The 17,408-nt window shown below is 45.0% G+C and overlaps 1 protein-coding gene across 1 annotated transcript in view; it reads right to left on the minus strand.

Moving 5' to 3' along the window:
• The window catches only part of LOC107148356 (protein FAM169B), a 72,581-nt gene that overhangs the window by 23,585 nt on the left and 31,588 nt on the right, over positions 1-17,408 (minus strand). Inside the window, 3 exon segments of the mRNA XM_048790331.1 lie at positions 1,030-1,117; positions 1,119-1,208; positions 6,815-6,900. Of these exon segments, the coding sequence (XP_048646288.1) occupies positions 1,030-1,117; positions 1,119-1,208; positions 6,815-6,900 (264 nt within the window).

The following is a 17,408-nucleotide window of genomic DNA, read 5'->3' on the forward strand; positions in this document are numbered from 1 at the left end:
GGGTTTTTTTTTTTTTTTTTTTTTTTGCTAAAATTGAGAACTTTGGAGAGCCAAAGATGGTGCTGGGACCAGTTGGATCAGAGACATTGACAAGACTTTCAAAGCAAAAGAATCTGTTGTTCAAACACAACTTTAAAGAAGAGCCCCATCCCTTCAAGCAAAGTGGTGCTCCTTACACTGTGGTGCTCACAGCTGCCCCTCAAAATAAGGCCCAGTCTCTTTACCCAACCTGTGATCGTGTGTGGCCGGACTCACTCTCTTCTGAGGTAATGTCTACACATCTTGGCATTGAGTGTGCTTTTGCCTCCACATGTCACCTGTTAGCAAGGGTATTTTTTCCTGACAGCTAATTGGTAACATACAGAAAAGAAATGTAAAGACACTGTGCTTAAAATGTTATTGTACATCATTAACCGCCACAAGTGTTTTTTTTTAACTTATTTTTTATTTATATATGACAGCAGAATGCATTACAATTCTTACTACATATATAGAGCACAATTTTTCATCTCTGGTTGTATACACAACCAATTTGTGTCTTCATACTTGTACTTGTACTTTGGATAATAATGATAATAATGATCATCACATTCCATTAATAACCCCATGCCCCCTTCCTTTCCCTCCAACCCCTCTGCCCTATCTAGAGTTCGTCTATCCTCCCATGCTCCCTCTCCCTACCCCACTATGAATCAGCCTTCTTATATCAAAGAAAACATTCAGCATTTGGTTTTTTGGGATTAACCGCCACAAGTGTTTTACAGGGGATGTGGCACTGCCTGGGAATCAAAGAGACAAACTTTTCAGCCTGCTGGTCAGTGAGATGAGACATGCACTGAAAATGAAATCCATACCTTAGGTTTCGTTACACAACAGCTTAACTGGCAGTATGTATGCTTCCTGTGCCAGGAGAGTCCTCTCCAAGTAACACTTGTGCTAAAGGTATGCCCAGGACAGCGGGACATCTCCAGTCCCCTCCCTCCCAGCACCTGAACTGGTGGCAGCCCCCAGATACCATGTGACCTTCACCTTTCACTTTGGTTGTGTAAAATCCAACAGCTGCTCCATTTCTCCACAGAATTTTTGCTCGCTCCTTCACAGAATGAGGCAAAAAAAAACATGTCATCATCATCCAAACTTCTCTCCAGTCTTCCAAAAATAATGACATTTAGAACGAAAAGTACAATCCTTTCCCCAAAGGACTGAACCTTTAAAGACAAAAAAGGAAAGAAAGAAAGAAAGAAAGAATAATCACCAAGTGAGATCAGAGGGGATACATTTTGCACTTGGCATCCATGGCACGCTAGGCCACGTGTGTTCTCTCCCATCACAGGGTTACTTCTGTGTTCAACAGCCAATATGTGAATCATGGTGTCTCCACTGACCTGTTGCACCAATGTGGCCTCCAGGACTGAGTTACAATTCCTAGGTCCCCAGGGCAACAGATGTGGAATGCACATTAACAGAGCACAATCAATCACAAGCTAATGAAACAGGAAGTTACGGGGGGGCATGGCAGGCCATTTTGGCAGATTTGCTGGATATATCCTGAAATAACCTAATCTGACCTTTTAAACAATGGGGGGGGGCTGGCCCTAGAATTCTGGTCTAAAGAGGAGGGGAAATAATTGGAAAGATCAATGGCTACATCAAAAAATAAGGGATTTTCAATAGTTTGTGATAGATTGCAAACACACACTGGAGTCCTAACCCCAGAGAATGACTGAGAATTAAGGCCCACCCCATTGCTGAACTCTCTTACCTATAACCAGATCTTCATGTAAAAGAAAACTGCATTATGGTCAAAATCACGCCCGTGGAGTTATAAGCTTTCTCCTTTACAAGACAAAATGACTTCACACTCCTGTCTGCTAAAATTCTCTGCATCTGTATAGCCTATGGATGGCAAATATGTGGCCAAAATCAGTGACTTTGCTCCTGTACTCACAGCAGACATAGCTATTTGGCTAAGCCTGGAAGCTGTACTAGTCATCTTTCTGTCACTGTGACAAAAAACCAGAGATAAATAAGCTTTAAAAGAGGAAAAGTTTACCCTGGCTCACAGTATCAGAGGTTTTAGTCCATGTGCACTAGGTTCTGTTGCTTTGGACCTGTGGCAGCACAGTACATCATGGCAAGAGCACATGGCAGAAGAGGCCTAATTACCTCATGGCAACCAGGAGGCAAAGAGAGAGGAAGGGGCTGAGGTCCCAAAATTTCTTTCAAGGGTATGCCACCAATGACCTAACTTCCTTCCACTAGGCCCTGCCTCCTAAAGATTCCAAGACCTCCCATCAGCACCACCGTGGGACCAAGTCTTTAATATATGGGCCTTTGGGGACACTTAAGATCCAAGGTATAGCAAATGTGGGTTCAGGATCCTCCTAAATGCAGCCCTGTGGAAAGCTACAAGATACGGACCAAATGTGGCTCATTAGATGAAACTAATCAGCTATTTCCACAATGACAGTATTAGATTGGATTTTACTCCTACAACACTGTTGTTTGACAGCCCACATGTTGTGCTGTTCTGTGGGTATGCTATGTGCACAGACGTGTGCGTCACCACCACATCAGGCACACCATTAACTGGGTTGTGACTTCTACCCACGCGCTACCATTTGATTCTCATCACCCGCTGGGGAGGTCCTGGTTTACAGTTGAAGGAATTGAAGCTCAAAGAAGGTAAGTGATTACTTTTATTGATTTTCCTGCCTGCTTTCAAAGAGAACCTGAGTCATCTGGACAAGGGCTTTGCAGAACCAGGTTGCAAAACTGGCAGGGCTTCTGAGTCCCAGGCCAGTGCGCCTGCTCAAGCCCAGCCAGGCACTGATTCCTTCTGCACCCTTATTTGTTAGAAATGAGACTTTTGGAAAGACAAAGTTTAATGCAAATATTAATGTTTGGCTTTATATTTAACATTTGACCCTTAGACAGTCATCATCACCATCAGCACCCAGACTTTCTAGGAGATCTTCAGCCATTCACAGCTCTTTGAGCCTCAATTTCCCCTGAGAAAGAGGAGGCCAAGGAGGAGGAGGAGGAGGTCACTCAAGTCATCTCTAAAACACTCATCTGGTTTTCAAATGCTTTGATAATAAAAATAAGGCAGCCTGCAGCACCCTCGTAAATGGCACAGTGTTCAGTGCCAGTCAACTTATTAATTGGCCCAGAATGTAAAATATTTTACCTTTATCTGGGGCCAGATCTTAGATGAGGAAGAGATCTGTGGAAAGCTAACCAAGCTCAGCTCTGAGAAGCCACCACATTCTGTGTCTCAGACAGTGGCAACCAAATCAAGTTCAGACTTGGAGAACAACTAGCTAGTCTCAAAACCCAATCAGTGTGATGTGGGAGGTTATATTTTTCAACTCATAAAATCAAAAAGTTCAGGGGAAGCCAGAAGACAAAAACAGATTGCATCTGGCAGAAGGGAAATATCCCACCAAAAACTGGCAGGAGAAAAAGAAGAAAAACAAAATGACCTTAATTTATTCAATTTCCTTACGGGGGGGGGGGGGAATGTGTGACATATGATTTTTTACTTAGAAACATTTCCGAAAACATAAAACTAAGATCCAGTTCTAATCCCTCCTTAGGACCATTAATTATGTTAACAGAGAGAGCATTAAGAAAGCTTTTTAGGTAATTAATGAAGAATGACTGGCTAAAAAAAATATGTAATTAAAAGAAAAACAAAAAAATATGTAAAGACAAAGTTCTATAAGCAAAGAAAAGAAATATTCTCATGTTCAGTGGGAATATAACTTTACAACATGGTTTATTAAGAGGCACCCAAGGTTCTTTCTGTTCACAACACAGGTCACATTTCCAAAAGGTGGGTAGGGGGTTGTTCATCTAAACTCAGAAGAGATGACAAATGAAAGAAGTCTCCACTCTCATTCTGAAACATATGTATAGAGCAATAGGATTCTCCCTAGCATTCAGAACAACCAAATACTAAGTAGTCACCTGGCCCACTTGTGATAAAAGCCAGGACAACACACCCAGGCACATCAGGCACCACACAGGGTTCATTCACGCTCTTTTGTTGAATCTCAAGCCATCATGAATTTAATGGAAGAAAATCCTTTGCCTACTGGGCATGGTGACACACAATTTGGGAGGCTGAGGCGGGAGGATTGCAAATTCAAGGCCAGCCACGGCAACTTAGTGAGACTAAACAACTTTGGGAGACCCTTTCCCAAAATAAAAAAAAAAAATTAAAAAGGCTGAGGATGTTGCTCAGTGGTTAAGAACCCCTGGGTTCAATCCCCGGTACCAAAAAGAAAAGGAAAAGAAAATCTTTTGCCAAATAATACCTATAGAGTCAATTAAAACCAGACCTAAAACAGACAACCCACAGAATGGAAAAAAGATAGTTGCAAATATTATATGTGATAAGGGACTTGCATGAAAAAGTCCTACAATGCAATAGTAAATGTCAATGCAATTAAAATGAGGGCCAAGGATCTCAACAAACATTTTCCCGAAGAGGGTGTACAAATGGACAGTGAGCACTAAAAAGATGCTCTACATCCTTAGCCATGGGGAATGCAATCAAAACAGCCAAGAGAGACCATTTCACACCTGCTGGGGTGGATAACATAAAAGATAGACAAGCATTGGAGTTGGCTAATGGGCTACGGAGAGAATGCAACCCTCCAACACCAATGGGAGGGATGTAAAAATGGTGCAGGGGCCGTGGAAGGCAGTTTGGCACGTCCTCAAAATTTGACATACAGAGTGACCATATGACTGGCAATTCCACTCCCAGGTATATGCTCAAGAAAACTGAAAATATATGTCCTCACAAAAGCACTCATAGAAGTATTATTCATAGCAGCTACAAAGTGGAAACAAGTCAATGCCCATCACCTGATGAATGGGTAAACAAAATGCTGTGTGTACCTACAAAGGACCAATATTCAAGCAAGAAAAGGAACAAAGCCTGATACATGTTAGAGCAGGGATGAACCTCTGAAGATGACGCTAAGTGAAAGGGGCTAATCACAAGAGGCCACATGTGTACAATTCCATTTCTATGGCATGTCCAGAACAGGTAAATCTAAAATTGAGGCAGAAAGGAGATCAGTGGTTACCATGGGCTGGGGAAAGAGTGGCGTAAGGGTGCAGGGTTTCTTTGGGGATAAGGAAAATGCTCTAGAATTGGTGGCGATTGATGTACAACTTTTTGAATACACTAAAAATCACTGAGCTGCAATCTTCAAAAGAGTGAAATGTGTGGTATTTGCATTACATATCAGTGAAGCTGTTGTTTAAAAAAACTAAACTTTTAAAAATTTTTCAACAGAAAAAAGAAAAACTAGACCAAGAACTTATTCTCCAAACTGAACTTGAACAAACACTGATAGGTCGGTGTTTACTGAAGCCCATGTACATCCAGTGGCATCCCAGACAACTGTGGATAGACCCACCATTTCAAGACTGCAAAGAAGCATGGTCTTTCTCTCCACCTAAAGAATCAGGATAAATATGAAAACAGGCAGATATGAGGCAAACTGTCCAAACTCTTGGCTGGTTTCTACCCACCTCCTTAACCTCTGTCCTAGCCATAGTTCAGTCACAAAGACTCTGCCAGAACCTCTCAGGAACTGCTGCTGTGCCTGCCTTCACCTCACCATCCCAGGGCTTTGCTTTATAAGTACTCTACAAAGTACTTATAAAGTACTTACAGCACTTTAAAGACACCAAACCTGACTGACTGTCCGAGAGACTTGAATTGATAATCAGCTAAATCGTCGTTACCCACTCTGTGACGCAGTCTCAATCTCTTCATGTGCAAAACAAATTCTGAAATCCAATAAGCCTTGTTAAAAGTCTGAGGTAATGTACAGAATAGATACATTTCTGAATCTGATGCCTATGAACGTCTGAATGCATCAAGCAGAACTTTCCCACACAACAGAGACAGTAGAGATGACAGTTTCCAAACTCAGGCATGAGAGACCACTCAGGAAGATAAAACAGACTTCCCAACAGCCAGGGATGTATTGAACATAGCCAGCTCTTACCATTTCCCTTGCTGTACTGTATTATGGATTGAACTGTGTCTCCCCAAAAGATCTTGAGGCCCTCACCGCTAGTACCTCTGAATGTGACCTTATTTGGAAGTGAGCTTTTTGCAGATGAAAAGGCCAAGATGAGGGCATTAGGGTGCTCCTAATCCAACCTTTTAAAAAGGGTGAATTTCAAGTTAGACATCTCCACAGAGGACAACCTAAGATACATACAGTGCATCAAGTGTCATCTTCAAGCCAAGTAGACTGAGGCCATCAGAAGCTGAGAGAGAGCCTGGATCATATTCTCAGAGCCTCAAAGGGAAGCAACTGTGGACTCCTTGTTTTGGATTTTCAGCCCCCAGACCTATGAGACTATCAATGTCTGCTGTTTGAGCCACCCAGTCTGTGGTAGTTGGTGAGGGCAGTCCTAGGAAATGAGTCACAAAGGTGAACTGCTGCATATTATTAACATGATATTAAGTATGGTGACTCTGAAAACCCTGTTTTGCAAATGTTCACTTAAAACTACATTGCCCGCCTGGAGTGATGGTGCCCACCTTCAAACCTGTAATCTCAGTGACTCAGGAGGCTGAGGCAGGAAGAATACAAGTTTGAGACCAGTCTCAGCAACTTAGCAAGATCCTTTCTAAAAATAAAAATAAATAAACAAACAAACAGGACTGGGCATGTGGCTCAGTGGGCAAAGCACCCCCTGGGGGCTCAACAATCCCCAGTACCAAAATAATAATAATAACAGTAAAAATAACAATAATAAACTTGTATCACCTCACCTTCACGAGACCTTCTCTTGTGGGATCAGAGGTTCTTAGTACATCTTCTGTGGACCACCAGGATTCCTTTAGGTAAACAGCTACAACTAAAGAGAAAAACCAAGAGGAAATGATGGTGTCACAGCCAACCAGCCACCAGGGAATCCCAAAAGCATGGAGCCAGAGAAGGTGCAAAAGATTCTTTGTAGATAAAGCAGTGATATTTTTAGAGCTGAAGTTTCTAAGAGCACTGACCAGGGCAGGGCATGACCATCTCTCACAGGACATCACAGATGCTTCATAGATGGCTCATCAATGATTCCAAAGCAAGACAAGATATATCCCCATGTTGTTGGGAAAAACAAGATACACACCAATATCGACACGTTCGATGGGTGAGAATTACATTTTTCACATGTTGCAAACATTTATCAGTCCAATCATTGGCCACAGCTCATAACTCCCCACAGCCAGTGAAATCCTACATTATCTAAGGGCACTGAGGGAACTCAAGGAATTGCTGCATAAGGAGCGTCGCTAGGGTGCTGGGCTCAGGGCTGCCTTCTTTCATTCCCACAATGAAACTGCCATCAGCACTTCTCTGAGGACACTGAAGCTGAGACATGAAGTAACTCGAAGGCAACCAGCCAGAAGGGACAGAGGTGGGATCTGCCCTGGGGCACTGGACTCTAAATCCAGAGATGAGGTCTGCTCTTAGGAATGGGGTGAAACGTGTGCGGTGGAGGAGCATCTCTGGATAGAAAGGTGCTGGGGCTAGGATACACCAGAGGAGGGAAGGATTGCTCTCCTCTTCCCACTCTTCCCCCATCCCCATCTGCAGTCCCTGAGGCCTATTGATTCTGCCTCAAAACATCTCTAGGACCAAGTCTGGATGTGGGTCCTGTAATTTAGAAGGAGACACCTAGGACACATTCCCAGATTCCTCACCAGAATTGTCCAAACCAATCACTTGAGTTGACTGAGAAGGTCTCCAGCAAATCAGCTCTCAACACCCAACACAGAGCTGGTGCAAGGTAGGGGCTCAGTGTCTACTTTATAAAGTCAACTGGTGAGTTGATTCTCTCCGCCTCCTCCTCATGCTGCAGTCACCACATCCCATCAGGTCCTCCTCCCATCAAGATCTTCTCCACAGATAACTGAAGTAGCTCCTCTTCCCGTTCCCAGCTCAGTGTCCCCCGCAGCCTCTCCCTACTGAGCAGTCACTCTGAAGGTAAACCCCATCACAGCCTCTGTCTCTGGATCTCCGCTCCTCAACCCACGTTCCTTGCTTAAGAATTGCATTTAAACACCAAAATTAATTGTTTTCTGATATCTTTATATATCCCTTTTATCAACATTTTTATACCTGCTTCTCAAAACAGGTATCTGAGCCTGAGGATTCCAGAAGTCACAGAATTAAAAGATGTACTTTCACCATCAAACATCAACATGGAGTTGAAAACAACATTTGACGCAAGGTTCAAGACTTTAAACTACATTATTTTGTGGGTGACTTGGGGTAAGCTGGCATGGCCTTCTTCCCTATCCTGCTCTGCTATTTAAGAAATGTTAGTAGAAAACACTGGAAGATCAGGCTATAAGGCAGGAGCCAGGTGTCCAACAAGACTGCATAGCCAGCCCCTCTTCTCCAAAGATGAACAGCATCTAACCTGCTAGCTTCATGTCAGTGGTGAACTATCATTTCTGACAATGGTTCCAAAATTCATAGAACCAGCTAAGAGAGAAGGGCCAATTAAATGCTTGACATCTGCCTTCATTTATTCAACATAATTCATTTCCTAGAACTTACAGGAGCTTTATAAAGCCATAAGGGTTATTTTCATGCTTAACAAGGTGAACTAACCTAAGATGTTCTGCTTACTAATAGATTGCGTTTCCATAACACAGATGTCCAATTTACTAATACAGTTTCAAACAGAAAACAGGTTCACATGGTACCTCGAAAGTTTTACAGTGCACTGCAGAGCATTAATTAGTCCCACAAGGTGTCACAAAATAGATTGAACTGGTTGAAGTCTTTTTTCAAAAGTCATCTTGAACTACTAAATGCATATAATATCAAAAGTGAAGTCCAATCCAATCTAAGAATCTAAAACACGTGTTCCTTAAAACCAACTCTTGAAAAAACACAAATTGGCCTTCTGGAAGGCAGTAGTTTTTGATCAGTGAAGCATGATCCCTCATCCAGAGGAAACAGCAAAAAGAGATGGCAGCAGAGCCCTTGCAGAGAGGCTGCCCCAAGCTCAGCAAGGACAAATGATGGATCGGGGGAACTGACAGGTGCCCAGAGCCAGCCTCAGGGCATCACTGCCAAGATCCTGGAGCCAGCCAGCTCCAAGCGTTAGAAAATAAAAACCACAACATCCCGTGTTTTTAAAAAGGAAAAATACCACCCAGATCAGCATCCCCTCAGCTCTCCACCACCCAGGGCCTGGGAAGAGACCGGACACGTGCAACAAGTTTAGGCCATCATGAGACCAATCAGCAGGGTGTTGTGAAGAGCCAGTCTTGCTGTGCCAACAAAATTTCTCTCTCCCTCTGAGTGACAGGTGACACAGACCACAAGGAAGATGTCAGTAATGGATTTTGTTCTATTACTCTCCCAGGTTTCCAAAACAAGACAGTGAGGTCCCTAAGCAAACTCTCAGTGGCCCAGATGTACCCAAGGTGAAGCAAGATCAACTGAATTCAGCTCTGCTTGGCTGAGTTGTGGACTGCACAAACAGCGTGTCCTCAGTCCTTGGGGAATGAGCCTCCATCCTGATCCCTGGGAGTTGGCAGAATGCAGAAGGAGAGAGAGATAAACAAGCGGTTCCAACACAGGGCAGGGCATGATGGATCCTAGAACTGACTGACATAAGGACCCAGATGAGGGGAACTGCAAGTGTCCAGAGAGCTCACCTACTTTGGATCACTGGGTAAAGTTTCAACAGGCAGAGACACCAGGTAAGGCACTGTGGACAGGTGGGGATAACGTTGAGCAGAGGCACAGAGCCCTTCAGGTCCAAGGCCAAGTTTAGACAAACCAAACATCAGGGAAAGCCAGTGAGAACTAATAAAAAAGAAACAACTGCAAACTCTGGCTTAACCAGACAACAGCTTCATTCACTCTCAAGTCTAAAAGACCTCAGTGTCAATGGACAGCAAGACCACATGAGGCATTTTAGATACAACCCTGGATAGCTGCTGGTGCAGAGAAAGGAATTCAGATTTCAGAGCCAGACAGGGCTCAAATTCTGGCTCCTCCAGTTACCAGTGACCTGAACCCATCCCCTCCTGACAGCTTCACCCACCTGTCAAATGGAGACCACAATGTCCTCTCCCTGATTCTCATGCAGGTTCAGTGAGAGAGTTCACCTCACCAAACTCTTTTTCTTAAGGTTTTGGGAAATTTCCAATAGCTTCTAGAAATTTCCTCCACCTGCTTCAAGTCTTGCTCCGAGATTGCAAAGAAAAATAGGAAAAAAAAAAAAAGCTGTTGTTATTTCCAACGTCAGACAATGCACTTTGTAAGACACTATCTCTCCCTTGGGAGCTCTCTCTCCCCCCAAAAACATCTTTCTGCTCCTGTTTGCATAAAAACATCTGTCTGTCTTTCACAGAAAAGCACATACAATGTTCACTCAAGGAATTAAGTTTGGATTCCAGCTTAGGACACCTCCAACTTAGAGGAAGGGCTGGAACCTGGGACATGAAACAGAATAAAGTCAGAGCAGAAGGTTGTGTGCAGCAGGAAAGCAGGGGAAGAAGCAGGTCATTCAGACTGAGAGAACCAGAGAGGCTGGAAGGGCAGGTGCACTGAGCAGGGCCAGAAGAAGGGACCAGACAGCAGTAGGAGGAGAGGACCACCCCAGGTGGGGGAAGTGACAGCCACAGAGATGTAAGAGGGCATGAATGGGAACTGTAGCAAGTCAGAGCCAAAGACGTAGGGAGACTCAGGGAGATGAGGCCAGTCAGGTAATACGGGACTCTGTAGACAGCTACAGTCATCATGCTTCAGAGGGACACAATCTAATTACTGACTTAAAATAATAATATCCAGTACAACATGTCCAAGCACTCACCAAGGGCCAGCCACAATGCCAAGTTTAGTATTTCACAGAATGGTTCGCAGTCTGATTCTGTTTCCCAGGTGAGGCTTAGAAGGGTTAAGAGATCTGCTCACAGTCCCATGCCTGTGAACAGCAGCACTGATGATGGATGTGAGCCTGCATGGGGCTCACTGGTTCCCAGGGCCCTGCTCTAAGCACTGTGCCACAGGTGAAGACGGGACTGACAGGACTGCAGAGCAGGGGCCAGGCCTGGGCAGAAGGCTGGCAGAAAGAGAGAGAAGAGGAGGGGACAGCAGGACAGGCCAACGCACTGTGCTGAGAAAGGAGCAGATGGAAAGGGAAGGCCACAGCAGAGCCAATGCTTCTGGCCTTGCATTACGCTGCAGGACTGAGAGGGGCGCCTGCCATGCCTTCGGCAAACACTGACTCTATGCCGGCACTACACTTGGCATCAGGGGTCCAGGACAGAAGACACAGCCCAAAAGGACTACAACAGGCCACCTTGTCATGACCACACGCTGTGCAAATGCCTCAAGACATGAGCAGCCACTAGGAACCCACTCCAGGACTGCCTGGGAGGGCTCAGGGCAGAGTTACAAGACCAGGCCTGGACCAGACACATGGTGGCCAGCCAGTGAGCAGGCAAAGGCCATGGAAGCTCCCCAGAGGCCAGGCCAGGTATTGGCTTTGTAACAAGTCATGAGAAGAGTCCAGGAAAGTAAGAGTTATTTGATCAGAACGGTGTTTTAGGAAGAGAACAATTGGCTACAACCAGGCGGGAGGAGCTAGTCCTTCTGCAATTAAAAAATATATAAATATGCTGTTGAGGGCTGGGGATGTAGTTCAGTGGCAGAAGATGTGCTTAGCATATATGAGGCCCTGGATCCAATTCCCAGTCTCCCAAAAAAAATTATTTGAAAGGATTATAAGCTATATGATATTATAATGATGGATAAGTAAAATTATACAATTATCCAAACCCACAGAATATACAACATCAAGAGTGAATCTAATTTCAACTATGCACTCTGAGTGCTTATGTCATGTCCATGTAGGTCCACCAGCTGCAACAAATATCCCACTGGTACAAATATTGATGAAGAAGGAAACTGTACATGAAAATATGGGAATACTCCTTGTCTTCCTGAGCCTAAAACAGTGAAACCTAAAACTGTGCACCTAAATTTGCTCTTTAAAAAAAATAAAATAAAATAGGGGCTGGAGCTGTAGCTCAGTAGTACAGCACTTGTCTTGCAAGTGTGAGGCACTGGGTTCAATCCTAGCACCACATAAAAACAAATAAAGGCATCGAGTCCATACACAACTAAAAAGATTTAAATATTAAAAAAAAATTTTAAAGAATAAAATAAAATAAAAAGTGTCAGTGTGGAGAATGGAGGCCAATGGGAAGTCATGTGACACAGCCAAAGAGGGGAGGAGCTGGGCTACTGCAAACATGCTGGTGAGGAGGGAGGTGCTACGGACAGAAAGGACTCACTGGGGAACCAGACTGGTCCTAGGCAGAAGGGAGAGGGCAGCCCATTCTCCAGCTTGAGTGGCAGGACACATACCTTTTGCAGGAGGACTTGAGGACCACAAGGAGGTATTAGGGGTTTCAATTTCAAAATGCCTACATATGTGAGGCACTGGGTTCAATCATCAGCACCACATTAAAAAATAAATTAATTAATTAAATAAAATAAAACAAAAGCATGCTGTTCATCTACAACTACAAAATTAAAATTGCCTATTAAAGACAGCAAGGAGAGGGTGGGTAGCAGGCGACTGGATGCACAACCCAGAGCTGAGTGGGGAGAGAGGGCCATGCACCATGCTATCTATCATGGAAAAAGCAAAGAGGGGCATATTCCACACTCAAAAATATCTTACCTCCCCGAGCTTGCTGCAAATTGTTCATGCCCTGCCTGATGGTCTGCACTTCTTCATCACAGCTAATGGGGCTCCAAGTCCCTAGTTTCCCCCATCCTTACTTCCCTTTCTATTGCTCCCCTGGAGTCTAAGCTGCCACTGCCCCGTTACAAATCTAAGAAATATGTAGTTCCACGAAAAAAAGAGCCCAGTTAAACCAAAGTGACAGGCCATCTTCCCAAAAGCAAAATACATGTAAGGAAAAAATGCTGGAAAGTTCTGGCAGAGGCCGACACATAAACACATTCCAAGGCATTGCATGACTTTTATGCAACATTGACTGAGCTGGTCAATAATTTAAGGGGAGGGGAAAAATACTCTAGTTGACATAGCAACTGTCACATCGAATTACTCGGGCTACCATTTCCATACAGATGTCTTCCTTAAAGGAAAACACTTCCCCAGATGCCCATGAACTTGGGTGCCTCTTTTGCCATGGAGAAGGAAACATCTGGTTTGCAGTATATTTGCATCTGCCTCCCTGTGTGTCTCAGGCCTTTCTAGCCTTAAGCAATTTTGTTTTCATAAATCTGGATTTTAACCCAAGGACGATGGAGCAAGGGGAGGAGAGGTGCCTGGATCCTGAGGTACAGCTGAATTGCAAGAGGTTGGGGGCAAATAGAAGCCCATACTAATGCCAGTCCTTCTATGAAAGGAATCTAAATATCAACAGGCTGGACCAAGGCAAGCTCACCAAGTTTCCCAGGGTTGCAGAGAATGATGCCAACAGACAGGCCCCAGCTGCAGTTCCATATGCTTCCTCCAAGAAGCAACCCCACCCCTGCCCTTCAAGACAAAGCCCCAGCCCTGACACTGGGAATATTTTCCTTGGAGCATTCCTGTTTTCCAAATACCATGAGTCCCCTGGTAAGAATGACATATCTTGGTAGGATACAATTCTCCTATGCTTAAATCCAACACACAGCAAATGCCACAAATTAACAGGGAAAAAAGAAGGAAATGTCAAACTATTGTCAACGTGCATTCCTGAAACACACTGCCATCACCGCTACCAGCTACCCAAACTGCTCCCTTCATGGCCCAACAAAAACAAAACTCAGGGGTCTGCCTGATCAACGGTGCTGGCCAAGCATCCACAGCCACACTGGCACCTCAGTTGCCCAGAGAGAAGTAAGTATTTAAATGGAGGCTGAGTACCTACCCAGAGCTCTTTTCCTCTGAAATGTCAAGCCTACTTTTATGCAGGGCTCCTCCAGGGCAGAAGGTAGGATGATGTGACATGCCCCAGGCTGACGTTTATCTTTGCATCACCCAAAAACAGAGCACAGGCTAAAACAGAAAGACATGATGTCCACAGGACCATGGAGGCCAACAGGTGCGTGCTCTAACCAGGGGGTCCCTGATGTGGGCTCAGGGGAAACCCCCGCTCTGCATCCACTGGGTTTGTGGGTCTGCATAACCTCACACTCCAAAGCCAGGAACCCTGCTTTCTCCACATGCTGAAACTTGGACTCTACCCTCCTCTGCATCTGACAACATCGTTTGTTGTTTACTAGATGTACAAAAACCACCCATTTCGTTGAATCGTGTCCATAGGCTCATTCTGCTAGATACAGCTGATATGAACTCATCCCTCCCCCTGTTCTGACTCCAGAATGGCAGAGGGTCCCATTCTGGGAGTCAGAAATTCAAAGCCGTCCCACCTCATCCCCCAACTCTGGGCATCCTGCACAGGGGTGAGGCGCACCAGAAATGCCTGCTTGTTCTTGGGAAGTTCAAGGTACCGAGGAGTGCAGCTCACATCCACCATCATCCCCCCACAACCTCTCTGGACCCACCACCTGCCCCAAACATGGTCCACAGCGGGTCTGGCCACAGGCCCACGATGTTGCAATCCCACTCGGCCCACGACAGCCACTCAGAAGGCAGGCTACACTGTGGCTCCGATTTCATCTGAGTGTTTGCCTTGGCTCTAGCTGTCACTGCAGAATATAATGGGCATGTTTTTCCTGGAAAAACTCGTTATTTTTCAATTCCCTGCTTGTTTTTCTCAGGATGCACAAGACGTGCAATCACTGAAAACTGTACATAAATTAGCAGCAATTTTAAGGGTGAGTATTACCCTCGGTCACAAAACGTCCTAGGAGATGCTGGAGGGACAGACGTCCTAATCAGGGAAGTCCTTGTGTGTTGACGCCTGAAACGCTTTTACTTTAGTCTTCCTTCCCCGCGAGTGTCTGCTTTCTGTTTTGTAGCCTTGATCACCTCCGTATCCCATAGCTTCTCTGTGCAAAGACCTAAGGAGCATTTAGTTAACATACTCTGGGGATGTTGGCCAGCCAACAGAGCTCTGAGGATCCAAGTGCCAGGCCCCTCCCATCAGAGTTTATAGTTAACCACAGGAAATGACCAGGACCATGAATAGTGACCTGTGAAGAACTGTAAAGTGATCTTCCCCACAGTGCACCTACAGCCCAGGTCCCGACCAGAGAAGGACCTGGGTCCAGATGCCTGCTCCCACTGCTGAATCTTACTTCTCATTGCCTTTTCTGTCCCATAGACCCTTCAGGAAGAAGTTCAGGTTGACCTCACCTATGCTTTTACTCCTAAGTCTCCACGCATGGTTGGCACCAGCATTAAACCAAGCCAAAACTTTCTTCACCCTCATTTCCCTCTGCCCTTCTCTTCTCTTTCCCACTATTGCTCCATGCCCCCTACCCCACTGCCAGGCAAGTCCACAATATCCTCCCCTGGTTGCTAGCAGGAGATGAGCCCGCTGGTCCCTCCTCTCTACATCCTCCCTTGCAATCACAGGCAGGGCATTCTGCTAAGCACTGAAGATCCAGAGCCATGATCCCTGCCTCCAGCCCTAGCCCCATCAATCCTGTGCAATGTCACTAGGCATCTTTTGAACTCTGGGCTCCCTTCTATCTTAACTTTCAGCATAGCTTTCATGCAAGCAAGGTCTGGGACTATAATAGAAAGATTTTGTGAACTAAAACTGGAGAATGTTCAAGAAGAGACCAAATGATTCATGGCCAGACTCTACAAGGTTGGGAGATGCTTGGAGTGAAGGAAAGCCTATTGCTGCAGCTCCAGAGCCACTAGTCCTGCAGGGCAGAGGAGCCTGCCTCTGTGAGCACAAGGTGCAGCCACCACCATTGAGCCCAGATACCAGGAGACAGGGCAAGGGGTCCTGGGGAAGAGGTCACTGGGCAACTTCTCAGACCTCATGCCCTGTATTCAGCCCAACTGCCACCTTTCTGGCAGGAACCACAGATGGTTCCTCTCTACTCCTAGAAATACCCAAGAGTCTCCTCATTCCAGAAACCTATGGCACTGGGGCACTGTCTCTTTCATGTGACTCAATTACAATTTGCCATCTTTCATTAGTATCTGGAATATTCTTTTCCATGCCCTTTGACCATCTGACCACTGGGTTTTGTAGGGGGAAAAAGTATATCTGACAGATACACTTTATCCAGAGAGATGAAAAAAAGAAAATCTGACAAAATAATCACCAAGTTTCCTGACAAGGGCAACAGGAAGAGATGGTCTAGAAAAACTACACATGGGGCCCAGAGGCTTGCAGAGAAGGCTGTCACCAGAAAGGGTTCTGGGCTAAAAAGATGCTACAGAGTAGAGCAGGGCACAGTGGAGCACATCTATAATCCAGTGGCTTGGGAAGCTGAGGCAGGAGGATGGAAAGTTTGAGGACAGCCTCAGCAACTTAGCAAAGCCCTGTCTTAAAATAAAAAATAAAAAGGGCTGACAATGTAGCTCAATGGAAGTGCCTCTGAGTTCAATCCCCAGTACCCCCCAAAATAAAGATACTACAGTGTAAAGGAGGGCACAAGGGACCCCATAACCAAGGAGAGATTCCCAGACCCCTTGCAATCCTGTAAGAAGAACGTGGGGAGGGAGGGAGCACTGGGCAAACTGAAGCAGGCTGGGAAGGTAGTAAACAAGGGGAACTACCAGGGAAGGCTGCAAGACTCCAAGGGGAGAACACTGAGGGAGAAAGCCAGGTGTTCTTGGCCACAGAGGACTACCTTCACTAGAAAGGCAAGTGTCAAATTAGAAGCGAGGTAGGTAGCTGGAAATAGTGGAAGGAGAAGCATGCATTAGCTACCTTTAGTCTCTAGATTCAGCAAATTTGCATCCCAGCAGTTAGAAACCAGGAATGCAATCCCAAGGTTGAAGTCTGTACTGCCTGAAAGCATGCAATGCCAGGAACACACCAGAAAGAGCAGGTGTGAACCAATGTGTCAGGGGGAAATGCCTGTCTTAGAGCCAATGCCTGGTTCACCTAATATCCCCTCTGCCCTAGCAAAGGTCCAGAATGGATAGAAAGATCTATTCTTGGGGCTGGGGTTGTGGCTCAGTGGTAGAGCGCTTGCCTTGCATGTGAGAGACCCTGGGTTTGATCCTCAGCACCACATAAAAATAAAATAAAACAAAATAAAGATATTGTGTCCATGTATAACTAAAAAAAAAAAAATTTAAAAAAGAAAGATCTACTCTTCAAATAAGATGAAATCATAGTCCCATGTAAAATATAATCGGAAAATGGGCATAAATCTCTGCAACCTTGGATCAGGCAATGGTTTCATAGATATGACACCAAAAGCACAAGTAAAAAAAAAAAAAAA

This window comes from Marmota marmota, unplaced genomic scaffold (genome assembly GCF_001458135.2).
Source record: "Marmota marmota marmota unplaced genomic scaffold, marMar, whole genome shotgun sequence".
Classification (NCBI taxonomy): Eukaryota; Metazoa; Chordata; class Mammalia; order Rodentia; family Sciuridae; genus Marmota; species Marmota marmota.